At 30.1% G+C, this 26,081-nt stretch overlaps 1 protein-coding gene across 3 annotated transcripts in view; it reads right to left on the bottom strand.

The window, feature by feature from the left end:
• Positions 1-263: 263 nt before the first annotated feature.
• LOC121117429 (NADPH oxidase 5) overlaps positions 264-26,081 on the bottom strand; it is a 96,848-nt gene continuing 71,030 nt past the window's right edge. Inside the window, exons 1-13 of one of the 3 annotated variants that reach the window (XM_040711862.2) lie at positions 9,334-9,833; positions 9,005-9,102; positions 4,144-4,385; positions 3,882-3,977; positions 3,458-3,815; positions 3,008-3,378; positions 2,692-2,939; positions 2,433-2,621; positions 2,249-2,361; positions 1,489-2,189; positions 1,123-1,432; positions 835-1,050; positions 264-781 (exon numbers count right to left, since the gene is read on the bottom strand). In XM_040711862.2, coding sequence (XP_040567796.1) covers positions 584-781; positions 835-1,050; positions 1,123-1,432; positions 1,489-2,189; positions 2,249-2,361; positions 2,433-2,621; positions 2,692-2,939; positions 3,008-3,378; positions 3,458-3,631 — 2,520 coding nt within the window. In that variant the 5' untranslated portion in view covers positions 3,632-3,815; positions 3,882-3,977; positions 4,144-4,385; positions 9,005-9,102; positions 9,334-9,833 and the 3' untranslated portion in view covers positions 264-583. Of the gene's footprint in view, positions 782-834; positions 1,051-1,122; positions 1,433-1,488; positions 2,190-2,248; positions 2,362-2,432; positions 2,622-2,691; positions 2,940-3,007; positions 3,379-3,457; positions 3,816-3,881; positions 3,978-4,143; positions 4,386-9,004; positions 9,103-9,191; positions 9,834-26,081 lie in introns of those variants that run through there. The other 2 variants (XM_040711861.2, XM_040711863.2) reach the window with 2 other exon arrangements.

Raw genomic sequence — 26,081 nt, 5'->3', positions numbered from 1 at the left:
CGATTTAAAAAATCAAAAAGCAGCAGGTGTTTGAGATACATAGCTACCTATACAATTATAAATAGCTCTAATTTCCTAACTCCGAAGCTCTAAATATAATAAAAGTTTGTAAGCTACAAGTTTCCACCCGGGTTAAGAACTTTTTTGACCTTTGATTAAGAGGACTTTAAATTGTATCCCTTGTTTGGCAGAGATGTTGCTCGTAATTCATGGTATTTTAATAACGATTTTGAGGATCAGGATAAAACAATATTAATAATAAATCGGGTTTTTAATTATTTATTTCAATTTTTATTTTTATCTGGTACAAAAAAAGGTAAATTGAAGTGAGTTGATGTTCACATTAACAACAGGATTAAAAGAATACATAATATAATATAATAACAAGGAGTATCAAAAGAATATAATATGTAAAAACTATAACTTGTAACATGTCTTCTGCTACATTATTTCACGTTTAGGAAAATCTGTCTAAACTTAATTTGATGAAATTAGGTTTAACTTTTGCAATTGTCTTAAATTTAGGAGGCAAATGAGAGAGAGAGAGAGAGAGAGAAGGAGGAATGTATGTAATCGGGCTCTATTAAAACACTTCCTTCCTGAAATTGAAGCCAAATTCCTCGCATTTTTCCCTTAAAATTTTAGCAAGAGTAGGATTTCCACAATAGAACACTGTGATTTTCCCCTTCTTTTGATCCCTCAATTGAGAAAATACACGATTCCAGTAGGGACGGCCTGCATTTGTTTTGGCTTTCAGACCTGTCACCAAATCTCGATTTTCCTGTAGAAAATATATTTTAAAAAGTTTTAGGAAGCCTCATACTATGAACAAACCTTTTTATGAAGAATGTCCAGCGCCACTTGTAAGCCTACGGCTCTCATATCAGTCTTTTGTAATGCAGCAGTGAAATACATATGAATATCCATAAATTTGTTCATCACCGTTTCGGGTTGTAGCTCCTCTTGGGCTTGTTCAAGTTCAATTTCGTGTAAGAGTTTCGTAAACCACTCAAAAGACTTTTGATCTCGATTTATCCAAATAAAGTCAACCTATTTTGTTTTAGTTTATAATAAATACTTTTGAGATATCCTTTAAGAATAAGGAATATATTATTTTCAAACCTTTCTTAATTTCATCATGGATCGACCTAAATTATCAGACCATTTATATGTACATTTTGGACATTCTCTCTTGGAATCAAAGTAGCGTGACATGATGGATTGAAGAATGGATGAAAAAGGAGTCACACCAATGCCTGTGGCGATTAGTACAGCATGTTCTGCTCGAAAAATACTGCTAGCCGGAGCACCGAATGGTCCATCAATGTGAATTTCTAATTTTTCTTTCTTTCTAGATGGATTTCCGCTTACTTCATCACTAATCATGTTGATAAAGAGAGAGTTCTTTTTCTTTAAAGAGTCTCCATGGCGACTAAAATATCAAACATCATAGGAAATTAATGAGATATTTATGTTAGATATACTTACTGCTTCATGGACTGCCGTCTACTTTCCGCATTAATCTCTTGCTTCCTCTCCTCAAAAAAGTTATACAATCTGTTTGTCCATTGGCCAACACCTCGAATGTGTAGAGTGAATATGTCGGATCTCTCAGGAGCAGAACTAATAGTAAAAGGATGCCATTCATATGTTGCAATTTTGGGAATTCGGATAAACACCCAATCTCCAGGATTGAATCTAAAGTTGTGGGGTCGATTAATGTCCAATCGTGTTACTCTCGAAGGCAATACAACACCATCAACAATAGTACTCTTTCCCTGGCCAATCATTGTTGAAAGACCTCGATATAAACGCTCAATCACGTAAATACTTAGGGGTACAATAACCCATTTCCAAAATTCCGGAGCATGTAGTATGAGTAAAAAAAAGTAGGCCCAATACATCAAATGGGTAAAATAGAAAACTTGGAAATGTCCAGTTTTACGAACAAAGGGTAGAGAGCAAATAAACATTATGGTAAATATGATGATGAGGGCGACCCCAGTTGGATTGGCTATACCACCGATAATACCAAAAACGCCGGGCTTCATCGTGAAAATCCAATCTCCTATATTCCAGGCTGAACCATTTTCATTACACATTTGACAATAGGTCACATTCAAATCTGGCATTAAAGAACCTTTTGGACAAACCTCAGGATCTGTTAATAAGAAACAATTCTCTGGAACCTAGAAATGAAGACAAATAAATTAATATTCTTTTCGCTACTCTCTTCCTCCCAACTTACTTGATATCCCAAAAATTGCCAATTGTTCGTATTGTTAGGCGTTGGATTGTATCCCTTCCAATAAGGGTTTGTTAACTGTACAAATTTCACAGGATTCGGAGCAACATTAATGGCTATTATTACAAAAAAAAAAAAAAAAAAAAAAAAATAAGGCTATAATGATGAAAAATCCATCAACACTTACAAAAGTTGCACAAGTGCATAATGGTATGGAACCAGGCTTGAATGAATGACGTAATTCCTAAAACTTTGTGAAAATAAATATTATTATCAATGGGTAGAAATTGATTTAATCCAAGATCTCTCATCTTTGTGATGGTATATCGAAGGACGAGGACCAATATCATCATTGAATTGAATAGGAGTGTTCTTCCTATGATCATAGTAAAATAATATAAGGAGTTCATACTACGTAATTGTAAGATATTATAGTTAATTATTACCATTTGCTCTACTCATCATATAAAAACCATTAGGCTTTGCACCCGTAAGTGTCGCAAAGTCCTTAAAATAAACCGCTCTTGTCACGAAAAGTATAATATTGATGGAGATGAGGAAAAGTAAGAATGTAAAAAACTGCCAGTTTTGTCTAATATGTCGTAAGGATAACTTTTCCCGTATGTATGTTACGAGGGGGTTAGACGTTTTTTTCTTACTGTTCTTGATTTGAGGAGTCAACCATTTTGCTAAGCTAAGTAAAATAAAATATAAACTTTATGTAAAGGCCATGTTCCTTCCTCAACTGAGAGATGACTTTACCTAATATTGAGACCTTCTAAAAGCCCTTCATGTTTTGTAAACACGGTTGAAAGCTGATCAATTGTGATTTCCCCAGTGTCTTCTCCTTCCTCACCCAGGGCTTCATCATAGAGTGCAAAGGCTAATGCTTGAATATCACTTTCAGGAAGTTTCATTCCAGACTCCGTGAGGGATGCTCGAATAATACTCTCAATCTCTTCAAGTTGAAGTGCGCCATCTCCGTCTATATCATAGATTTTAAACAAGAAAATGATTTTTTCACTGGGTCCTTGGGCTGCAAATGTATTTATGGATTCAAAAAATTCTGACATGGATATTGTTCCACTTCCATCCTGATCAAAGATTTTAAATGCTCGCTCTAAAAAGAACTCCTGGAAGATACACATAGAGTGGAATGAATATTAGTGAGTTTGAGAAAATAAGTCTGATAAGTCAAAAGAAAATTCTTACATTTTTCGAGGGCATTATCTTTTTGAACTCCATCATCGTCAATTGATCTTGACCCTGTTTAAGATTTCTTTGGAAAACTTCTTTCAAAATCCGCACTTGGTCCGTGTTGAAATCCTCGACGTGAAGGGGTTTGCTGATATTGAGAAGGAATTTCATCATCTCTTCAACATCCATGTCCCCGGATTTATCATAATCCGCGAGGACATAGAGCTTATTGGCAATGCCCCTAGAGTTAACAACCTTATGGAAGGTATCCGCAGTGAGGTCATCCTCTTTACTAATGAGATATGTAACTGTTTCAAATAGTTCTATTATATCATTGCGGTAATCTGAGGGCTTATGCGAAAAACGATCACTTCTGCAAATAAGGAGTAAACAACATCATGAAACGCTCTAAAAAGAATGAAAAAAGAGGACTACTTACTGTAGATTGACTCGAATTGTTTCAAAAAAAGTCTTGTTGCGGAACAGTTGTTGAGCAGTCTCTGTCAAACAATTCGAAAAATGTCTCTGTAAAGTCCTATCAAGGTCAAAAACAAGAATTATAAAAATAAGAGTACATAATTGATTCATAAAAATTAAAAAAAGTTAGAATTAAAAAGAATTCAATAAAATAGGAGGGATCCGATTTCTTAGGTAGTTCAAATCCTTATATCTATCTAAAAAAATAATATATATTTGCATACTCTATTTTGAAGCAGTGTATCCATGTGATTAAATTTCCCGTCCTTATCTTGTACTTGACTTAGGATCTCCCTACATTTCTTAATAAGAAAGGATCGCCTCTGGTCTCGAGAATTGTAGAGGGCCTCTTTTGTTTGTTTTCGCTCCCGGAGTTTCTTTTCAACAACGTTAGTACTTCTTAAGAGAGTAGTATCCCCATTCGGGGGTGTGGTTAACGCTCCTCCACCACCTTCATCAGCAAATGCTAAAAGAAAAAGAGTATTTGGGTATTACCTAATTGGCCCAACACATTTTTATATATTTAATGTAATTATTTTCCATTTCTTTATCTGGTATTTGAAAAATGTCGTTTAATACAACTAAATATTATTTACAAGAGGTTCCCAATTAAATATGCTTCAAACACCCTGGATTTGCATAACGCGTTATATGGGATTATTCTGACTCTCTGTACAGTGGCGCATATTCCCCTAATTTCACGGGTTTTTTTAATTTTTAATTATAATAATAAATTATAAAAAACTATTAATGCATTGAGTTATACAAGAATTTTGGTAGTCGTTTATGAGTTCTTTCTTATTAAGCCTATATATTCATTTAATAGAAGTGTATAATTTTTTTCTAGAGGAGGGGGGAGTTCTCTGTAAAATTTTATTTAATACCAAGAGTTATAACTTTTGGTTAATATACAAACTTATAGGAGCTGCATTCAAATTTGTAGATCAGTCAAGACAGGCAAGAACTTTAACTATAGTTAAGTGTCTTTACCTTATTGTAGATTTTTATACTACCCTGAAATGGTCTTTAAAAATATCAATTTTGCATTTTTTTATTATGACAATTCAATTTTGGCTATTTTAAGTGAAATTTGCGGTAGAGATGATTGGTTAATAGAACGTGACGGAAAAACAAATGTTGTCCAACACTCTGTATTGAGAAAAATCATTAAAGTTACTTTTATGTTGAAGGTCCAAATATGATAGGATGGCTCACTCGTGGATTAATATATTTTAATCAAAATAAAAGAACCTTCGTCGGCTATTTGATATTGTTGTTTTATATAACAACTAGTTCGTTGGCAGGGTTATGTAACTTGAGCCTGATTTGTTCATCATATGATAACAAATATTTTTCCCTCAGGAACTATTTTGATGTTGTTTGGATGTGGTTCTTATTTTTATTGCTTCTCATACTATTTTGAAAATATGTACGTAGATAATTACGCACATTGCCATCATATGTCGGATAGAATATTCACCATTGTCATCTCATAAAAATAAGTTGAGAGCTACTTTTTGGTAAAAGGTACTTTTAGTCTTTTAAAATCAGAGTTATACTGGAGCGTCCGCAGGGGATGGCTGGAATGGGTTTAACCCCCCCCCCCCACCAAATTAGGTAAAAATTGTTTTTTAGCAAATTTTTTCGTAATGCGGACTAATTATGCAGGAGAGCAAAAAAATGAATATTTGAAATGAATTTTTTTCCCAGAAAAATTTGATTTTTGTGAATAGCTGTGGAATTTTGAAATTTTTTATGTAAAATTGAATATTCAAAATTTCATTTATGAATGCTTTTTATAAAAAATTTCATTTTTGAAATTTTTTTTCTGAAAAAAATGATATTCTGTAAATACCCATGATTTCCCCCCCCCTTCTCAAAAAATATTATCCCAGTACGGTGGTTATATAATATACTGATATTTTTAATTGTGAAATACCAAGATAATGCAAGGGAAAATTATTGCATTAAAAGGGAGAAAAACCCATGGTTTTTTTTAGATCATTGTACAGCCATTTCGTGAAATACTTAAACGTAATTGTCAAAAGGGGAAAAAGCGCGCTCATTAAAATAATGACTCAAGTGTGCAAACCCCAAAAACAAATAGATATTTACTATCAAAGATCATAAATTTATCGTTCTGGGAAAATACATATGTACACATTTGATACTTTATAGGTACCTCACTTTACATAATATAAATGCGGCCCCTCAACACAAGCAAGAAAGATTTTCCTCAATACATTTATAGTTTTGTTCGAATATTAGCCCTTTCTATCAATAATTTATTCTGATTATCCTTTTAGATGTTTTTCAAATTGCACATAAAGTAGCCGAAATTTATCGTCATAATCAAAAAATGAGAAGTTGACAGATTATGTTTGTAAGGCCTTATCGGGCCCAATACTATTTTCTTAAATGAAATAAAGCCCCTAAACTATAGTTAAATCCTTTAAGTATCGTAAGTCATACAACAAATTTGAATATAAAGTCTATAACTGACTCAAATATGCCTATGAAATATAGGGCTATATGTATATATTTATGATGGGACGATTCAAAAAAAAATCTTGAGGCCAATATTCATGCAATTTTAGTTAAAATTACCGATCCCGATTTTTTTAAATTAATAGTTAAAAACAAAATTTTGCTACCGGGGACGTCAACAAGATTATAATTTTAGGGGGGGGGGCGGTCTTGGTTTTTGAATTTTTCAAAAAAAAAATCCATAAACTAAATTCCAAATATACAATTTGATATATATAGATATATTTTTTTTTTCAAAAGTTATCAACTATTCACAAAGAAATAAATTTTATGGAAAAAAAATTCAAAACCCATGGATATTCTCAGAAAATTATTTTTTTTTATAAATAAATTGAGAAAATCCATAGTTGTTCTCAAAAAAATAAATAATTTGGAAAAAAAAGTTTAAAAATTACATTTTAGGAGTAAAATAGTTTGAAAAAAAATTAAATAAATTAAATTTTCGGAGCAAAATTTAAAAAAAACATAGTTCATCAATGTAAATTTATTTTTTGAAAAAAAATCAAAGATTAATTTCTCTACTAAAAACAAAAAACTCTTTACTTTTTCTTTTTTTTGGGGGAAAGGGGCATACATACATATTTTTTTCTGTTAATAAAAAAAGTTATAAATAGTTAAATACCAGTAATAAATAAAAATCAGAATTGTAAATTAAACATTATTTTTGCCGATTCTGATTCCAGAAAAATTGCCCGATTCCCCATTCAGATTCAGATTAATCGTCCCATTACTGGTATATATATATATCAAGTAACAAATAAATCAGATTTTTTCCTTTTCTTGATATTTGTTGAAGAATTGTATCTCAAAAGGAATAGAATTTCAAACTATTTTTTTTTCTATTTAAGTACTAGAGTGATCACTATGATTAAAATGAAATAGATGAAGATCCTAATTCAACTTTATTTGTGTTCAATTTGTTTTTTCTCAGTTTTGGACTATTTTTTTCATAAATTATTTTATTACAATATTATAAAACTATATGAATCAAGTAACCAATTCAAATGGTCGTTTTTTTATATCTTGACGGTTATATTTCAGAATTTTTTTTCATAACTTAGAAAAGATATAAATATTTTAATACCAGTAATAAATAATGAAACATAAGAACCAGAATTGACAAATTAAACATTATTTTCCGTATACCGGAACACACCCGATTCTCCAATTCCGATTAATCTTCCCATCACTACTATAAATGGCCTCCACCATATGTACTAATTCATTTAAAAAATACTGACCACTCTAAAGTACATTGAAGATAAATAACTATGTCTTAATTCACCCTCTCTACAAGAGATATTTTCTTGTTCTCCACCAACAGGAACGATACATCATCATAAAATCAAAAAGAAAGTAGACCTGATAAGGTCAAAAAAAATACAACAGACATCCTGTTATAGCTTTTTCAATCGATTTAAGACGTATGTACTAGTGTTGGACCATGGTCTCAAAATCATAAAGCGGGTTGAGATTGTTAGTGGAATAAAGAATTTGGATCTAAAACGATCTCAAAGAAAAAATCACTACAAAAATGATGTCTAGACCAATTCTATACAAGTTCTTACCTTTATTGTATCACGCAACATTTTATTCGCGGAGAAAGAGGGGGAAAGGCCCTAAATCATTTGGTAATTAGCCAGTTCTTCCAAACTATGGAACTATTGTTCAATAATTGAAAATAATTGCTCACAGCTTAACTAGAGCTAGTTCTAATTCAACCATTTAAGGTACAGACTACTAATTAGCAGAAAAAAAAGCAGATATATTGACAGCTAATAAAAAAATACACTGTATATTTGTGTATTTACAAGGTAACGCCGATCAATTATTGATGACAACAATTGTGTTTCAAAATTGTGAAAATGGACCTACATAAACGCCATATGAAGTTAAATGTGTTGTATAAATCATATTTCTACAACTCATAAATCATCATAGGAGAGAAAATCGTTGCTAAAAAAAATAACTTAACCGAACAAAAGATTCGGTTTTGATCCAAGTCACAACACTAATTTCTACCTATATATGCCGTAGACATATAGGTATAATAATTTACCCTATTAAACAAAATAAATAATAAACGATTACAATATAAGCAACGCTGTTGTGGAATGCAGATTTGAAAAAATAGAAGGGTTAGGCATTTTTGGACCATGTTCTTGAAATGAATAAAGAACTGCATTATTATTGAAAGAAATAGATATTTCGTGTACCCCTTTAACAGGCTTAATTTAATGCAAATATGTAAAGATAAAGAAACCAAATTTGTTTTTGGATACGAAGGTAAAAAACGATTTCCATTTAATTAAATGATTAAAGAGTAATTGTATGACCTCTGTTTGTGAGTGTTTATTTTTATACGTAATAAATAATTCAAAGTTCAGGTAATTTTCATTCCTTAACTTTCACCTCAATCATGGGCTCAGTTCAATATATAAACCATCTTTTATTAAATGGTACCGAACTAGAAATGGTTACGTCTTTCGGAACATGAGTATTGATTTAGATATAGATAAATAAGTAAATACGACTTACCTGGATTTTCAATCCCTCCATCATTTGTATCCATGATGTGGCTTAGAGTAATTAAGGGTGGGGGTAAATGTCTTCGTTCGTAGTTGTTATTGTTGTGACTGAAACCAAAAAAATAAGCTTATATATATAAAACTGTATATTAAAAATGACTAAAGAATTAAATTTCTCAAGAAATGTCAACCCTTACATAGTAAATTAGTTACAAAAGTCTTTAATCATTCACCAAACAATATGTTCAATGGATTGATAACTAAGCATATGCTTCTTCTTCTGATTGATTCAACTGATATTTTAAAACTAGTAAAGTTGAAAATGTTTTGTTTTTTTACCTATGAGGTTAAACCTCTCTCAGAGAGTATTTAGAAATGTTAGATGTATGTTCTATTCAACAAGAGACGCGTTGTAACAATAAAAAAACGAAGGAGCGAATCATCTTAAAGAGTCTCATCATTTTTTTTTTTTTTTGTCTTGAGGTAAAAATATATACGCAGGTCTGAATGTTTTTTTACACGTTACGGGTAAAAACCCCTTTTGGCCTAATGATTGTCTTTCTTCAAATTGGGGGATATACCAATAACAAAAATAACCGAAAAGAAAAATACAGGAGTGGTAATGATGCAATAAGAAGCTTCTTTGCCAATTACAACATAGGATTCGTTTGTGATTATCACTTTGTAGCTAAACATGGTTGAATATAAAAATATTTTTTTCGATTCGATGTTTTACAAATGAGTAAATGTACCCAAAATCATAGAACCATTTGTTTTGTCACAATTGGTTTGTTTCTTTTGCAAATAGATTCATATCATACCGAAACAATATTTACTTTGTTGGATAATACGTAATTTGATCGAAAAGGTTGAATTGGAATAAAAAATATATTTGTGTTATCAAGAACGTATTCATCAATTTGATACCGGTTTGGTAATGTTATTAAAATGACAGCTTAAACAAAAAGAGAGCGATTTTTGTTAAAAACAAACTTGACAAGCCTTGGTAATGAATATATATTTTCCTGCAATGGTTACATAATGTACAGACAACTGAGGGAAACTGTGTATCGCCCTCTTTTTAAGAAGAAAATAAGTAGAATTGTTAAAATTGTCTAAATCTTCGCATGTTTAATTAAAAAGAAAAAAAAAAAATATTTGTTGACAGATATCACTAAGGATGTGAGAATGGTCTAAAAGTTTTTAAGTGTAAATCAAAAGGAAAATTATCTCATTTCAACTTTGATAGACGACGAAGATCACTTAAAACAATAGCAGGGGCGTCCACAGAGACTGGAAGGATGGATTGTAGCCCCCCCTCCAGATTAAAGAATTTTTTCTTTTTCCTAGAAAGTTTAATATTTCAATTTTCTTTCAGAAAAATTAAAATTTTGAACTTTAATTTTAGAACTTTCTTTCAAAAAAATGGAATATTTCAAACTTTAATAAATTATATATATATTAAATACAGATTTATTCCATAATTATTTTGAGGAAGTGTTCAGAGCTTAACAAGAGCTAATTCATATTCAACCAATCAACGCTCAGAACACTGATTAAAGAAAAAAAAAATGGGGATGCAAAAGATTTATGTCATTCTAATTTCTGATGCCGGAGGATAAAGTGTTTCCTCTCTAATTTTTCCATTTTTTCAGTTTTGTACAACTGGAAGGACATAATTGACTCATTATGTGAATGTGTCTTCAAAGTGTTTCCCCATTTATCGAGATAACAGATTAGATATTTTTCCTTCTATATGTAATTATAACTCATTAAAATAAATGGCAACATTCTTCTATTTTTTTCATACTAAGCACTTATGACCTAATAACAATGTCATCTATATTTGCAATTTGTTTCCCCTTAATGAAGTGGCTCTCAAACTATGGTATGCAAGTTCCCTCTAGTGAAGTCACATCTTCAAAAAGTTAATACTTCACTATTTAAAAATCAGTGTAGTTAAAATAATGGTAATATCTGAAGAACCACTGTCTTAAAGTAAGTCAATGGACTATGTGGTAAAATCAGCGGGGAAGGGAGCTTAGCCCCATAAATTATCAGCACTGTTAAATATTTAATAATATATATAGGTTTATTATATATATACTGGGAGAGCGGTTCTGCGTTGCAGGGCTGAATAGAGGAGAATAAAAACAAAGAATGGAGGTAGAAGAAAAATAAAGTTTCATTTCGGGTAAAAACAGGTTCTTAATTACTGCGGAGTCCCCAAAAATAGCATACCAACATGCTAAGTTACTTTCTACGTCTACTGGCTTAATTTAAGACTGATCTGTTTGACCATTTTACATTCCATGTGTGACAACACCAAAAACAGACATATATAAAGTATGTTTTTTTTTTAAATGGGGAGCTTTAAAAAATTTTAAGGGGTCTTTATCCCCCAAAAAGGAGCTTGTCACGCCGCTGGGTCAATCCATATATAAACCTAATTTCGAACTAAAATTTATTTTTGTGTGGCTCAAGAAAAAAATGTCCTTGATCATAAAAGTAATTTCTCCTTACAATTAGTCAAATGTCTTGGACCGATTTCTCCCTAAAAAATAGGTAAAAAAAAAAAAAACCACCCCACAAGCACATCAACGAAAAAAGAAAAATAAGTCATGCATCAAAAGTATTTAAAAGTATTTTTTTTCTGGAAAATAAAAAAAGGCGTTGTCTGAAAGAAAACACTCCTATAGACCTTTTTGGTGAGACACTAGGAAAAAAGTACAAAAAAAAATATACATATGGTTGAAATCTAGAAGCAAAATAATATAAGAAAACGAGGCTCCGTTGCCATGACATGAGTGAGAAGAGACAGCTCCACTTTCATACTGGCAAAAAGAACTAAACAGATGATATTTCGATGCAAGCTAGACTACAAAAAAATCGTCATGAAAATGTCAGGACAAAATAATTAAAACTGGATTTTAAGACTGAATAAGTGCGATTTTTTTCACTATTCATTATCATTTTATCAGTTTCATCACTTGGTTTCTTACCATTATCACACATTCATAAAAACAGTTGTTACAATTATTTATTACCTTTCATTTTTCATAGCAACCATTTTGTTTAATATTCTGCGACAGTTATAAAATAATTTTGAACAAAAAAAACATTCTCTACTTCATACATACAGCCCAAATATTTCATAGACATAATTGATTTAATTTTGTATGCTTTGTATAAGATATGCAATAGATTTGTCGATTTCAAGTTTAATCTATCGTTTTCTCATTCTTTTATTGTGATAATTAATTTTAGCACCTTAAATTGAAGTTCTAAGAGGTTAATAAGAATCATTTGTTGGTGAAAATCAACGTTAATGCATTAAAGAATACAAATGCCGTCGTCCACAGTCAATTTTGAGAAAAAATATTTTATCTTAGTTTTGTGTTGACGGGCCACAATTGTACTTTCACTAAATGATATCAAGCATGTTGTATCATTTCTTCTTTCGATGAAGTTATACCCCTTCTGTTTGAAATAATATTGACCGAGTCCTTTTTCTCTTTAATCAAAACTTTTATGTTTTGTTATCTAATTTTACCTTGATAAGGAAGGCGTACAAAAAAAAAATTCCTATTAATCTTAGGGAGATTTTTTTGTATGTTAAAGAAATAAAAAGTATTTTTTACTTTCCCCCCCCAAAAAAAAAGGTACATACACTCCAATTATAAATTTAATGAAGAGAATCCCCTCATGTAAATAGTCGTCCTCTTTATAACATAGACATTATACATGTACTATTTAAACCATGGTCATCTGATGAAGGAATGGAATGTTGAGATAAAAACATGGAACAGATCCTGATATGATGGAATGACCACATTGCACATTAAAAAAAATAATTTATGTATACATTTGTTGATGATTCATGATGCTGTAATTCTACGTAGTTATAATTCCCATTCATGTTACTCCGGTTTGGAAAGTTACAATGACTAATAATTTGCCGCGAATTGTAAATATTAAGTGTTTATACATTAATAATGATTGATTTATTTCAGACAATTCTTAATACAATTTTTCTTTTTTAAATATATTTATTTTTGGACTTTATCCTTATTTTTGTTACACTGTTTCCAATGGCAATTTAAGTCATTTTTTGAAGCATCTTCATAATGAAATGAATCAATCATTAATTAATGATCTGACACTGGCAAGGATATTTTATTTGTCTGTTTTCTTTTATACACAGTTTTATTTTAATTACTTATATGGTTTAATTTAATTTATATTTGTATTTCATGGTTCTAGGACAGTTTTGGCCGAAAAAAATTTGCCAATGGATAATTGGCTGAATGGAAATTTTACCAAAGGACTATTTGGAATATTTGGCCGAAAAATGATATTAAATATTTATTTTTAGTACTTTAACAAACAAGATTTGAATTAAACAGTACTGTGTTGTTTTTATTTAAGGATAACTAATTAATATAATTAATTTAAAAAATCACCAAAAGAACATTAGTTAATATATATTATAGCAAATGAATAACACTCATTTATTATACGATCATTTTAAATTGAATTTAAATACAAAATCATAAATATCAATATATAATTTTTTGGGCAAGTTTGCCATATATCTCATATCAATATGACATCACCGTTCATTACGTAACTGCATTTATGAATCAAATTAGCTTATCAAATTTTATGGATTAACAAAACGTGTTCATGTTTTGTCAAATAAAATTCTTTTTTTTTTAATTTACGTCCTTAGTAAAAGATGCATTTCAATCATTTGGTATTTTACACTATTGGTTATTAAACATAGAATGGGTACTGAATAGTACCTAATCATAATGAAGTAACATACACTTAGCCTGTGATCAAGAAAATGAACTTTATGAATCTTTACCAATCTTCATGAGATCCAACGACTAGTCAAAAAAGACCTATCACATCATAAATATTAGTTTCTGATCGGTTCAAAGCATTATACAATTCTGATGTCATTTACACATATATATAAAATGATGCAGGTAGATAAAATTTGGAAGTTGGTGCAGGTGCAAGTTGGTGTGCTTTAATTTCTAGCAAGTTTCTGCGAGTTATACTCCAGGACTTTTGCTGAATTACAACATGATAGTCTTGTCTTAGCTAGAACTCTTTGAAAGTGATGAGCACACCCAATCTTGAGTGTTGACTCATTTTCTAAATTTACAAACTCTAAGAATATTTTTTTAACGTTAATTAATTTTAATCGAAAACTCAAATATTGGCTTCAATTATTCAATTATTTTTATTCTGTGAAAATTAGAGGGCGCTGGTTGAAGATAATACACTTTTAAATACCCTGTTCAAAAATCATGTAGCATTGTTATTGGCTCTTGTCAGGATATGTGTATCTACCAAATTTCAGAATTGAGTGAGAATTGAATTGGGAATTAGAAAATAACATTTTTTTTGATCAGAGTAGAATATATTCGTCGTTAGCTTTAATTTTGGTTCAATTATTCCAAGTATTACTAAATTTTTCCACTATTAGTTATCTATAATCCCTACTACACTAAATTGTCCCATCGATGGGACAAGTTGGCTCATACATCTTGTATTTAAAAAATGAAGGATGCCCCAACTGCTACATCATATTTAGAATGAAAAATCCATTATTGATCAGTAAATAATAGTACAGATCTATAATATTTTTACTTATAAGCTACACCATTATTTTTAGTTTTTTTTTTACAAATAAATTTGAAAACAAAGAATATCCTTTAGATTTATTTTTGTCCTTGTGGATCCACACCCCTGAAACAATTATTTAAACAAGTTTTTTGTTTTTATTACAAGTTTTAAACCTTAAGAGTTTGGAGGGGTTAGAGATTTTTTTTTTTCTTTCCCCTCATTCGGTGTGAGTGTGCTTCAAGACTGGTCAATATATAATCAAACAACATGTTTACGTTATGTTTTTTGTACATGTGGTGTGTCAACATAAAAACAATATTAAAAAAAATCAAAAAAGAAAAAAATCTCATTTATTACATACAGTCCAATATTTCATAAACATATGTATTTAAGTCAATTATATGCTTTTCTATTCAAATTTGTGGGATGAGCCAAAATATCTTAGAATCATAGCTATATTTTGAAAATGTTATTTGATTTTATGAGTCTTCTCCTTTAAAATAAAACCTATAAACTTCTTATTCTTTTATTGTGACGATCAAATTTCCCTACATTAAATACAATTTGGGACACACTCAAAGGGTTAAAAGGCATAACTTATTAATAGAAATTGACAATAAGTTGTCAAAGCATACAAATTGAGGGTTGGGAATGAAATTGTGTCAACTCAAAAATTACAAATATTTGTGTTATTGCCTATAAATCAAAATGGAAGTCTAATTTTTAATACTTAAAAACAGAGAAATTTATACTGTTGAAATGAATTTCTCAGTTACGTTTGATTGTAAAAATTGTAAAACATCATTATTCATTATGAAAAAAAGGAGTTTCCATGTTTAATTATGTAAAACTTATGTTCGAGTTACTACAGTTCGCCTCTACACCCTCAAATATAATCCTCACTCAATTTTGAAAAAAACTAAATCTAGATTGTTTTTGTGTTGCTGGGACACATATAATTAATATGTACATTTATAGAGTCAAAGGGAGAAGAAAAATAGAACACAGATTGCTTTCTTTAAACTTAACGGTTAATAAGGCCTGAAGATAGAATACACGTAGGTAGAATTTTTTTACATAATTAAACATCTACCTGGGTCACTCTCATCATCATCACATAATAGAGTAATCGTTATGATTAAAGAAATGGACTTAATAATTTAATTAGGTATGAGGTTTTCAAAAAGTTAATGGGTGAAACTTTTACGCACTTGAGGGTTTTGATATTATCATCAAGACACATTATGAATTAAATCAAACAATACGTGGAGCAAAATTTACGGTTTTTATTTATTTAAAAATCCCCAATTCGGATTGAGCACATGGTTTGTATCACGAAACCTTAGGAAAGGTTTTGAGATTTGGAGCGCAGTCCACAAATGATTTAGTAATCCATCATAGCTTGTATCTAGAATGAACACTTTGTAGAACACAAACCTCCGACTATTGTCTTTTTTTTCTAAATTAAATTTTTGGCCATATGAATAACTTTTGTTCAATCTACATTTTAGCTCTGTACTTCAATATGTTCCAATTTTATTGTCCATTATGTATTTCTTACGTTTTTTGGTATTTTGACCTCTCAACATTTAATGGTATCTTAATGTGACCATATATAATCTCTGTTCCAAGTTAGATCAAAATCAATCTGTAATTTCTTGCCATAATCCTGGTGACCAACAGATAAGCGAACAAACAAATGCAAAAAAATTACCTTCCTTCAACTTCGTTTGCAGAAGTAATTTGAATTAGGATTGATAGAGTGCTAATCTCTGCCATTTATATTTTGTATTTGTATAGAAGAAGATAAGAAAGTCGTGGAAGCACTTTTATCACAAGATACTGTACTTTAAATTATATATGTGATAATTATTAAAAAATTAATTTGGAGTCCTGTTATTTCGGATAATTTTTGAGCACTAATAATAAATTATTGAGCCATTTTCCTTTAGTCACTCTTAATTTTGTATGCAAGAAGTTAGGAAAGAAAGAAAAAGGAAAAAAATCAAATCGAAAGTGAGACTAGACAATGAGTTATTACTCATGGACGGTCAATGACTTATCACAAAATAAAGAATAATTACAAAAAAGATTTATTCGTGTAAATTGAATGACAGAATGCAATTTTTTAACAAGTATTTAATTGAATAAGAATTTAAGTGGTCTTCGTTTATGAATATTTAAATGTTTTTGGAAAACATGGTTCAAGGGAATTTTTGATAAGGATTCCATATAGAATAAAATCCTTGAACAAAGTTTCCTTGAAATAATTGGAGAGAGAGGCAACGGACCATGCAAAAATGTACGGATAACTAAGGGGGGAATTGAAGTAATTAATGAGGAATTAGCAAATACAGTTTTAGAAAGAATGGAATAGGAGGAATCACTTGATAAATCCTAACTTTTTTGTTCGTGTGTTCTCATATAATTATTATAAGGGACCAAGTGATATGTGTTTTTTTTTCCCCAACTTTAATTTGAGCATAAAAACTTTTGTTAATTTTAAACCGGAAAGTGGAAATAAATTACATAACTGCAAAAGTTCTAGTTCTGATATTTAAATTTAGATGCGCAAGAGCACCGTTGCCAAAGGATTTTATGATAATATTGCAAAATATTGTATTTAATTTGCTCAAAAATTAAGATTTATGTTTTTATAAAACTATAAGTGGAAATACAAATAGTTGTACGAAGGTGTAAAAATACATTAAGTTCATAGAAAAGATACACTTTCAAAAATATTACTCTTTTAAAAAAATTATTATTTTAGCAGAATAAAAATATATTTTTTAGGCTAAAGTGTATGTGTTTTATCCATAAAAAATATCTTAGTAATTTTTTTTAACTAAAAACAGCTGGAGCATTTTACATTAAACATTTTATTATAAACTAACTCTTAATAATACAGATTAATAATTTGTTGTACATTGAAATCCACAACTTAGTGTTAATATTCCTTTGTGGTAGTGAAATATAATGTCAACATGTTGAGTAAACACTATTTCTTTGCTTAAGAGAGGATTTCAGATTTGTATCTCAATTTTTTCAAAAGGGATGATGGATTATTCCTTTTTGACTTTGGGGTTTTGTTCTATGAAGCGTCTTTACTTAACCAACGTTATGACACTATTTTTAGCTCTGTACCTTAATATGTTTCAAAATTATTGTCTTTTATGTACTATTCTCGTTTTAAAAGAAACAAATCAGGAGTTTGTAAAGAACATTTTTAGCTAGCAATTATCGACTTAACTTGACTCGATAAACTTTCGACTAAATATTTTATTGGGTCGGGTTGAATTTTAAATCTCATAAAAGGTTTGATTTTTGTGTCACTACTGTTCCTAAGGGCTTTCAATCAATTGTAGTTTATAATGGGGTCTCCTAATCTCTGAGTAGACATATTCAGGAGTTTTATAACGAATTGCACTATCACAAATATTCTCTTAGTAGTACTATAATAAAACAAAAACAAAATTCCCAGAAATAAAAATAAGAATGATTTGAGTATTCTATAATTAATCAAACAAAGTTTCACACCTGGGTATTATAATAATATCAACTCTTACTTCCTTCAATCAAATAGGGTGTTCCACTACGGAAAAATGTAATTTTTTTTATGTGACCATAAGATACAATGGAACTAAATTGAGTAAAACATCTGCATTTTTACAAAAAAAACCAAGTTATTGTGACAAAGTCTTTAAAAAGTAACATGTGCTCAACATAAGAACCATCTAGCGAGTAAAAAATATTTTAATATTTGTTTGAATGAAATATATAATATTAATATTCTTGATCCAATAAGTAATAATATAATCTTGCAGCCGTTTTGCATGTGGCATCGATCATGTATACAAGGTGTACTTAATATAGTGATCCTTGATGTATGTCATATTCATATTTTTGATCTAACAAATAAGAATGTAGTCATATTAATGAAATCTCGCAGGTGCTTTGCATGTAGCATCAAGCGTGTTTATAGGGTGCACTGTATATAGTTGCGCTCTGATGTATATCATATTCATATTTTCAGGTATCCGCAAGATTATATTTTTGGGAGGGATAAGTTTTTGGAATTTTTTTGGAAAAAAATTCAAAAATTTAAGTTTCGAAAAAATAAATGTAAAAATTTAATTTCAACTAAAAAAATTTTGGAAACTTTTTTCACAATCTCCTGCCATTCATAAAAAATTAGAAAATTGAATTAGTAAGTGAAAAATTTCTAAAATCTTTAGCTATTTACAGAAAATTTAATTTAAAAAAATAAATTCTTTATTATTAAATCTTTAGTATTGAAATTTCAAAGATTGAAAGCTATTTACAGAAAATTAAATTTAAAAGACAAGAAAAATGAAATTTATGAATTTTGTTGGATGAACATTTCAAAAAATCCAAAGTTATTGACAAAAAATTAAATTTTTTGCAAAAAAAACGAACAAAAACAGCAAATTTCAATTTGCAGACGCCCCTGATTTTGGATCTAAAAAATAACAACGTAGTCATAATAGTGAAATTTTGCAGCCATTTTTCTTGTAGCATCGAGCATGTGTAGCTAAGAATCAGCCAAATACGTTCTAGAGACTAAAATAATACCCGATTTATCAGTCAATATGACATATTTTGAATCTTCTCAAACTATTATTATTATTTTTCTTTCATTTTGTAGAAGAAAACATCTATCATATATGTATTGAGTATTTACGTGTGAGTGTGCTCATGAAAACGGTGTGTACCACTTAGGATTTCTTGCGTACTTATCTTCTACATTTTTAGGGCAATGTTTGACTATTCGATGACGCCTAATAACTCAGGCAAAGTAGGGTACCACGGCTAGTTGAATTTATATTAATAAATGAGCAATGGATATGTCTAGTAGCTTAATTATGTTTTTTTCATGTTTTCCTTTCCTACTTTATCGACACGGCTCGATTCGACTCAAGTACACACTACATTATTTGTTTATATACAACCCAAATTACCATGACGTTGTTTAATTCCATAAAATACCTGTCATTTCTTAATAATTTCAAAAAAATGAACATCTTTCATAAGTACATAATTATTCATTTGTACAACTCCTGGAAAAAAACTCATGATTTAGTCAACAAGCCAAGGGTTCATAACCATCCTTTTTCCCCCTTTAACAAAAGAAAAATGTAAATTGAACATGATATACATTGTCTCCACAAAAAAAAGTAACTTTCTATTTTTTATGATTTATAGGATTATATCAGTTTATGATGATGGTATATAGCTAGGTAGAGAACTATGTACAAACATATTTTTCAACCCTCGTGTACACTGTACAGTAATAATAATTCACTTTATTTAATATATTTTCCATTAAAATAAGTTGTCATTATACGATCATGTAACGTATCAATCCATTTACTTTCTGTTCATAAAAAAAAGTCAAATAACCATAAGTTCAATTGAAATCATTTAAACGAAGAAGCGATGCCAAGAGCACGTGATCTATATTTGTACAAAATATAATTACAAGATGACGAAATATTTATTATAGTTTGTTTTACTTTTTTTTTTTTAATGTGAAAAAGAATCCCTAAATCTTCCTATTATATATGAAAAAAATCAACATTAATTAACAGTACATATTTTTCTGCTTAACTCTGTAGGATTTAACCTATTTTTTAAATTTAATATACTTTTAAAAATATAATATCGTATCGAAAAATGTTGTCAAAATTTGCAACAGTCATATGTTGGATAAAATTTCTGTCCTTTCCCGTGCAATATTAGTAACAAAAACAACAATGTAGCAGAAATTGGTTTGCATAGAAAAACGATTGAGAGTAGAACAACTTGGTGTCAAAATAATGCATCTCCCTATGTTTACTATGTAATATCTATGTAAAATATTTTTGATTACAAATTGAAAATTATATTTGGGACACAGAAAAATATATTTATACTCTTTTGAATTTATTTATCTAGAACTCCTCAACAGTTAGCGGATAAAATATATTTTTTAAGCTGATATTCCATTAAAATGAGTTTAAAGACTCCACACAGTGATAAATCGGGTTTAACTTTAATTTATTTTTTATATGGTTTTATTAGAAAACCTTCAATCTTTTTCATAATTTTAATCTAGAATACAGTATTGTTTTTATAATGCAAGTTTGTACTCTGACTAAATTTCGTTTTTACATCAATAGCCTTCACAATTAGGTATCCCTTCGTTTAGAGGGAAATTATTTAATTCATTTCATTAGAACTAATCCTATTAATGCCCCACCTCCTCCTGTATCGGTAAACACAGTCATTTATATATGTAATAGAATTATGTCTGGATTAACGATGGACTAGTCTAGGATCTCAATATCATTATTTCGAACCTATGAGTGGAGCAACACTTATTCACACAGAGTTGAGGTCAAAACATGGACACGAGATTTTTATTTATAAATATTTCAATAATAACAAAAAAATAAAATAATTATAACACAACTTATAAATAAGGCCTTTGCAAATTGGGTGACTCAATTTGACCACTTTCAGCATCAATCAAGAATTTTACACTTCGTCGGAAGGCTTTGTAGTAGGAGTTGATGATAAACTCATTAGATAAGTTGTACCACGCAGCGATATTTGGTAAGTTCAAATTTGGGTGTGAAGTTTTTATGGTTTTCCTTTCCAAAGTGCCTCAACACAGAAAAGTCCAGTGGGTTCAAATCTGGCAAGGAAAAGGGCCACATTTCTTAATCACTTCAGCTACAGCATCTAGGAGACCTGAGATGCGCTGCTTTGGCTTTTTGTTCACCCATGATGACGAGATGACGATATTTTTATTAAAGTTTGTTTATGGTCGAAGGATGGCTGAACCCTTATGTCCAAAATAATCACTAAACATTCTCATATTCATGAGAAAATTAACATTAATTTACACTCCACAGTTTGCAACCCAATATATAAAAACATATGCTTACAATTTTTTTGTTATTCTCATCAACGTTCGAATCAATCTCTTCAAATTATATCTAATCACGAAAATAATACCCACTATGGACTGCAGGGTATATACTATGCTTAAAAATACACTTGGTTTTAAATTAACTCTCTCTTTAGGGCTTTTTTTATTAGTGTGTGTGCTCCCCTTCCCCCTGAAAGGGGCTAGAAACGCTACTTCTCTTATAGGATATTCTAAGTATGGTAGCTGCATGTTATAGAATTTTTAAAGTTATACAGAATACATGTGCACCCTTTTTCTAAATTACATTTGGAAAAAAAATCAATGAGACAATGATGCCAAATATTCCTGAGAGTCCCGGAATTGTGTAAGAAAAAATCATCCACAAAGTTGGACATATAACTATTGGATAGTGGTCAGCAACCCCCTGCCCGCAAGTGGTTTCCATCTTACCCTTCAAAAATATAGTACGTTCTTAACATAAAATCTTTCATGATTCCCTATCATCAATTAAGTCTTCAAAATTAGTTATTTTTTCTGTGTTTGAGTTTAAGACAATATAACTGTCGATGCTAGGTAATTTTGCCTTAAGCCATTTTTGTACGACATCTAACCTTGAAATATAAATAACTGAGATTTATGGAACGTTTTTTATTTATTTTTGATTAAATTCATGCTCCCTTGGAACAAAATGTCTTGAGGCAAAATAGTTTAAGGCAGAATTATAGGGCAGCATAATTTTAATAGTATTATCCTTTAATAAACAATAAAACGGTAACTTTAGCTCGCTCAATCTGAAAGGGTATTAAACCTCAGTATTCTAGTTGTCTTTTATATTTGCATCATAACGATTTGAATCTCGGTGGTGTCCTTTTTAGACGTTACAGACTATAATTAATTTCAAATTCAAATATTACAATAAAAAAATATCGTCTACATATTTACATAATATTTTAGACAAGATTCAAAGCTAAGATAAGAACTTTAAGTTATAATTTCACAATATTAGGTAATGGATCATGGACAAGTTAATATTGAGGACAAGCTCAGAATATATATATATATTGTACATACTTTAACTTTTGAGAAATACTTTGTTCAAGTTGAACCAAAGACTCAGACAATACAAGTAGTTGTAATTTCATAGAATCATACATTGGAAATTAATCCTCTGATTGAAAAAAAAAAAATAGATTTGGGGTTTGTAGGTACAAAACTAACTGTCATAAAATTCTCAGCTGTAACCCTATATGAAGTGGAATAACCCCTTTACTAAACACTTTGGTATAAATGTTCGTTGTAAATATTAAATCATTTACACAAATATTTTTGACTCTACCCAAATGGAGTACATGGTAAATCTCATTGAAATTATTTTATCAGAAATGTTAAATTTTTCTATTCTTATACATTTTTTTTCGAAGAAACTAGAAAGTTAGACGTATGTCTATGAACGGAAAATGATAAATATACAAATAATAAGACTTTTTGGAATGACTGAATAATATGTATTCATAGATATATTTGTAGGATACCACTATGTCTGACCCATATCAACAAAACATTAAATATCATGTACAATACAGTTAGTTTGGTCATTCACGAACAAGAATGAGAATAAGGAGAGTTTGACTCTTTTCATTGTGTAAAATGTCTTTAAAATAATCTAATGTCTTGATTAAAATAATTTGATTTTTTTTTGAGAAATTCTGTAGGAAAACAAACTTGAAGTATGAATAATTTCTTCAATTAAACAGCGAGCCTGCAATTCAAGAAATTATAACTTGTAATGGACGATGCAGTGTACAATTGCTATCTGCTCTTGGCATTGTTTTAAGTATGGATTTCGTGTTGTTTTTTTTACAAAGATGACACGAGTAATTGAACTTCTGAATCGGGTATTTGAATATCTGCGATTAATTTGTCACCAATGTGCCATAATTACTAAATACCTTCAGAAGTAGAGAGTAATGTGTTAATAAAGATTGGGGAACCAAAAAGTGAAGTAGCTCTTTTTATACAATTTTGTTCCCGTTATTTTTAATTAAGTAGCCACACTAAAGCTGAAATAAAAATAAACAGGTTTTGTTTTTATCCCATTTCTCTAATTGTAAAAATGTCGGAACAAAAACAAAAAAGACAAAGAGTGTGCCATCTCCTTTGCGGGACTATCGGGACTGCCTATAACATTAAGAAGTCTACTATTGCCCCATACAGCCAAGAAGAATGAAAACAATCTAGCTGACTTCTCGCCTGCCTTCATGGAGTACTCCTCCAGTCCTGACTTCAACCCCCTGGACATTGCACTTTGAGGTGTCTTGGGGAAGAATATATGATGCCGCATCTCTCCTACGAATTTGGATGCAAGTTTTGTGTTCCCACTCTGTGTATCTAAGTTACTGATGAGAAATGAGGTGGAACGCAGGACACAAACGATTTTTAATTCACTGGGACGTAATTGTAAGCATCTTTTGCTGATACTTCTATTCACATTGATTCATACGTCATGTCGTGTCAGTTATTAAAAACAAAATAAACCGAAAATGAACGTAATAATCCGACAATTTTAAGAATGATTTGGAGGAGAGCATCTTATCCCTCATGTCGTTTTATTAGCTTAGCTGCAAGCAGTCGTGAGAGGAAGTAAATAAACCATAGAGACAAAAAACTATGCCTTTTATGAAATTTACACAATTTACACACCGTAGCCAGCAAGGATATACGGAGGTATGTGGATCCTCAATTCTACTTTAAATCCAACATGGACCCTCAAACCCTCGTTGTTACTCTTTGTCTTTTATGACCACACGCACTAGCTTTTACATTATACTTAGATGTTCTGTCATTAAGAATTAAATATCATGATAACAGCTTTGGAAAATAACTTTTTTTTTGTCTATTGCTAATTAGAAAAAACTGCACCCGCTTTCTAGGTTTCATACAAATTTGTTTATTTTTACGCTAAAGGCTGTAAATGTCATTACAAAAATAAGAAGGCAGCCTCCATGGATTCATAACTCTTGCTTTAATTGAATTAAAAAGATAAGTTCTGCAAAGGAAAATAACAAATTATGTAGTTTTTATGAAGGAAAACGATAAAGCAGCTTCATCTGTGTAATAATTATATTTTGCAAGAAAAAATACTTCACGTATCCAATGGGTCTACTCAAGTTAAATTTTTTTTTTTTTACCACAAGGTTTAGTGGCTTGCCCGGTTCTATTCCTATTTGTTAGAAACATATATCAGCAGAGTAAAATTGTCCTATGAAATAACTATAAATAGTTTGCAAGTATGTTTTTATGTTTGTTTTTTTTTAAATACAAAAACCATGAATTGCTAATTCTCTATTAGTATTTATGATCATTGTTAGTTTTACTCCCTGGGCATACATTTACATGAATATAAGTATATGGATGTTTCACAATATCTATGTAAGTACAACATTGCGTCTTACGTAAATAACTCTGAATACTCAGCTTTGAGTGAATTTTTAGCTATAACTTTTAAAGATGTATTACTTTGTATATAACAATATATTTTTTGATGATTATTTTTTTGATCTTTTTTACAGTTTGAACCATGACGAGTAAGAAAATGATGTACAGTCATAGAATAACTTTAAAAAAACAACACATGTACATTATACAAGCCACATATATATATATAAATGTACCATAAAAGAGGTATTTCTAGCGTTGAGATAGACCCTTAATCTTTCGACCCTGTCCTGCCTTATGTAATAAGTTATAAACATATTTTGTTTATCATATAATATAACCAGTTATAGATGGTAATAAAACAAAGTACCCACACTGTTTTCTTACATATAGAAAAATAAATTCTTACATTGGAATAATAACAATGGGTGTATCAGTATATCAACGTATATTACCTACTCAGATTACAAAATCTGTTGAAAATGTTTTATTTCTACTTTGATGAATAAATCAATCATCTTTAATTTCAATTAATTTATATATATGTTATACAGACTTGTGCAGTAAAACGTGGAATCTCGAGTCTCCTGGCCTTCATAATCTAAGTCAGAAGGTGGTGTGGGCTCCTTGTGTATGAAAACAATCCCAAGTTGGCATTCATGTACCTTCTGATGGTCCTAGCAGCTATAGAGAAGTCGTTGGCGAGGTAATTCATTGATTTAGTAGGTCCTTTTTTATTTTTTTCTCTAAGCTGGACAGAAACTCTGTACCTTCCACTTACTGCTTTCCTGGAGAGGCCTTCCCCATCATTCTTATCTGGGCCACCTTGAAACCAAGCTCTTGGAGTACTTCACAATGTCCATAATCCTCGACACCCAAACTTTAGCATCTAGGAGATCTGAGATGAGCTCCCTCTTTGACTTCTTGCTCACTCATGATGACGAGATGATGAAATGTATATTATAGTTTATTTACGCACAAAGATTGGTTGAACCGGAATGTCAAAAAAGAATCAAAAAACATTCTTATGTTAATTAGAAAATTAAAATTAATATTTATTCCACACTTTGCTGCCCAA

This window comes from Lepeophtheirus salmonis, chromosome 5, assembly GCF_016086655.4.
Source record: "Lepeophtheirus salmonis chromosome 5, UVic_Lsal_1.4, whole genome shotgun sequence".
Taxonomy (NCBI): Eukaryota; Metazoa; Arthropoda; class Copepoda; order Siphonostomatoida; family Caligidae; genus Lepeophtheirus; species Lepeophtheirus salmonis.
Note: the sequence above shows the minus strand (reverse complement) of the source record. Positions and strands in the feature narration are given on the sequence as shown.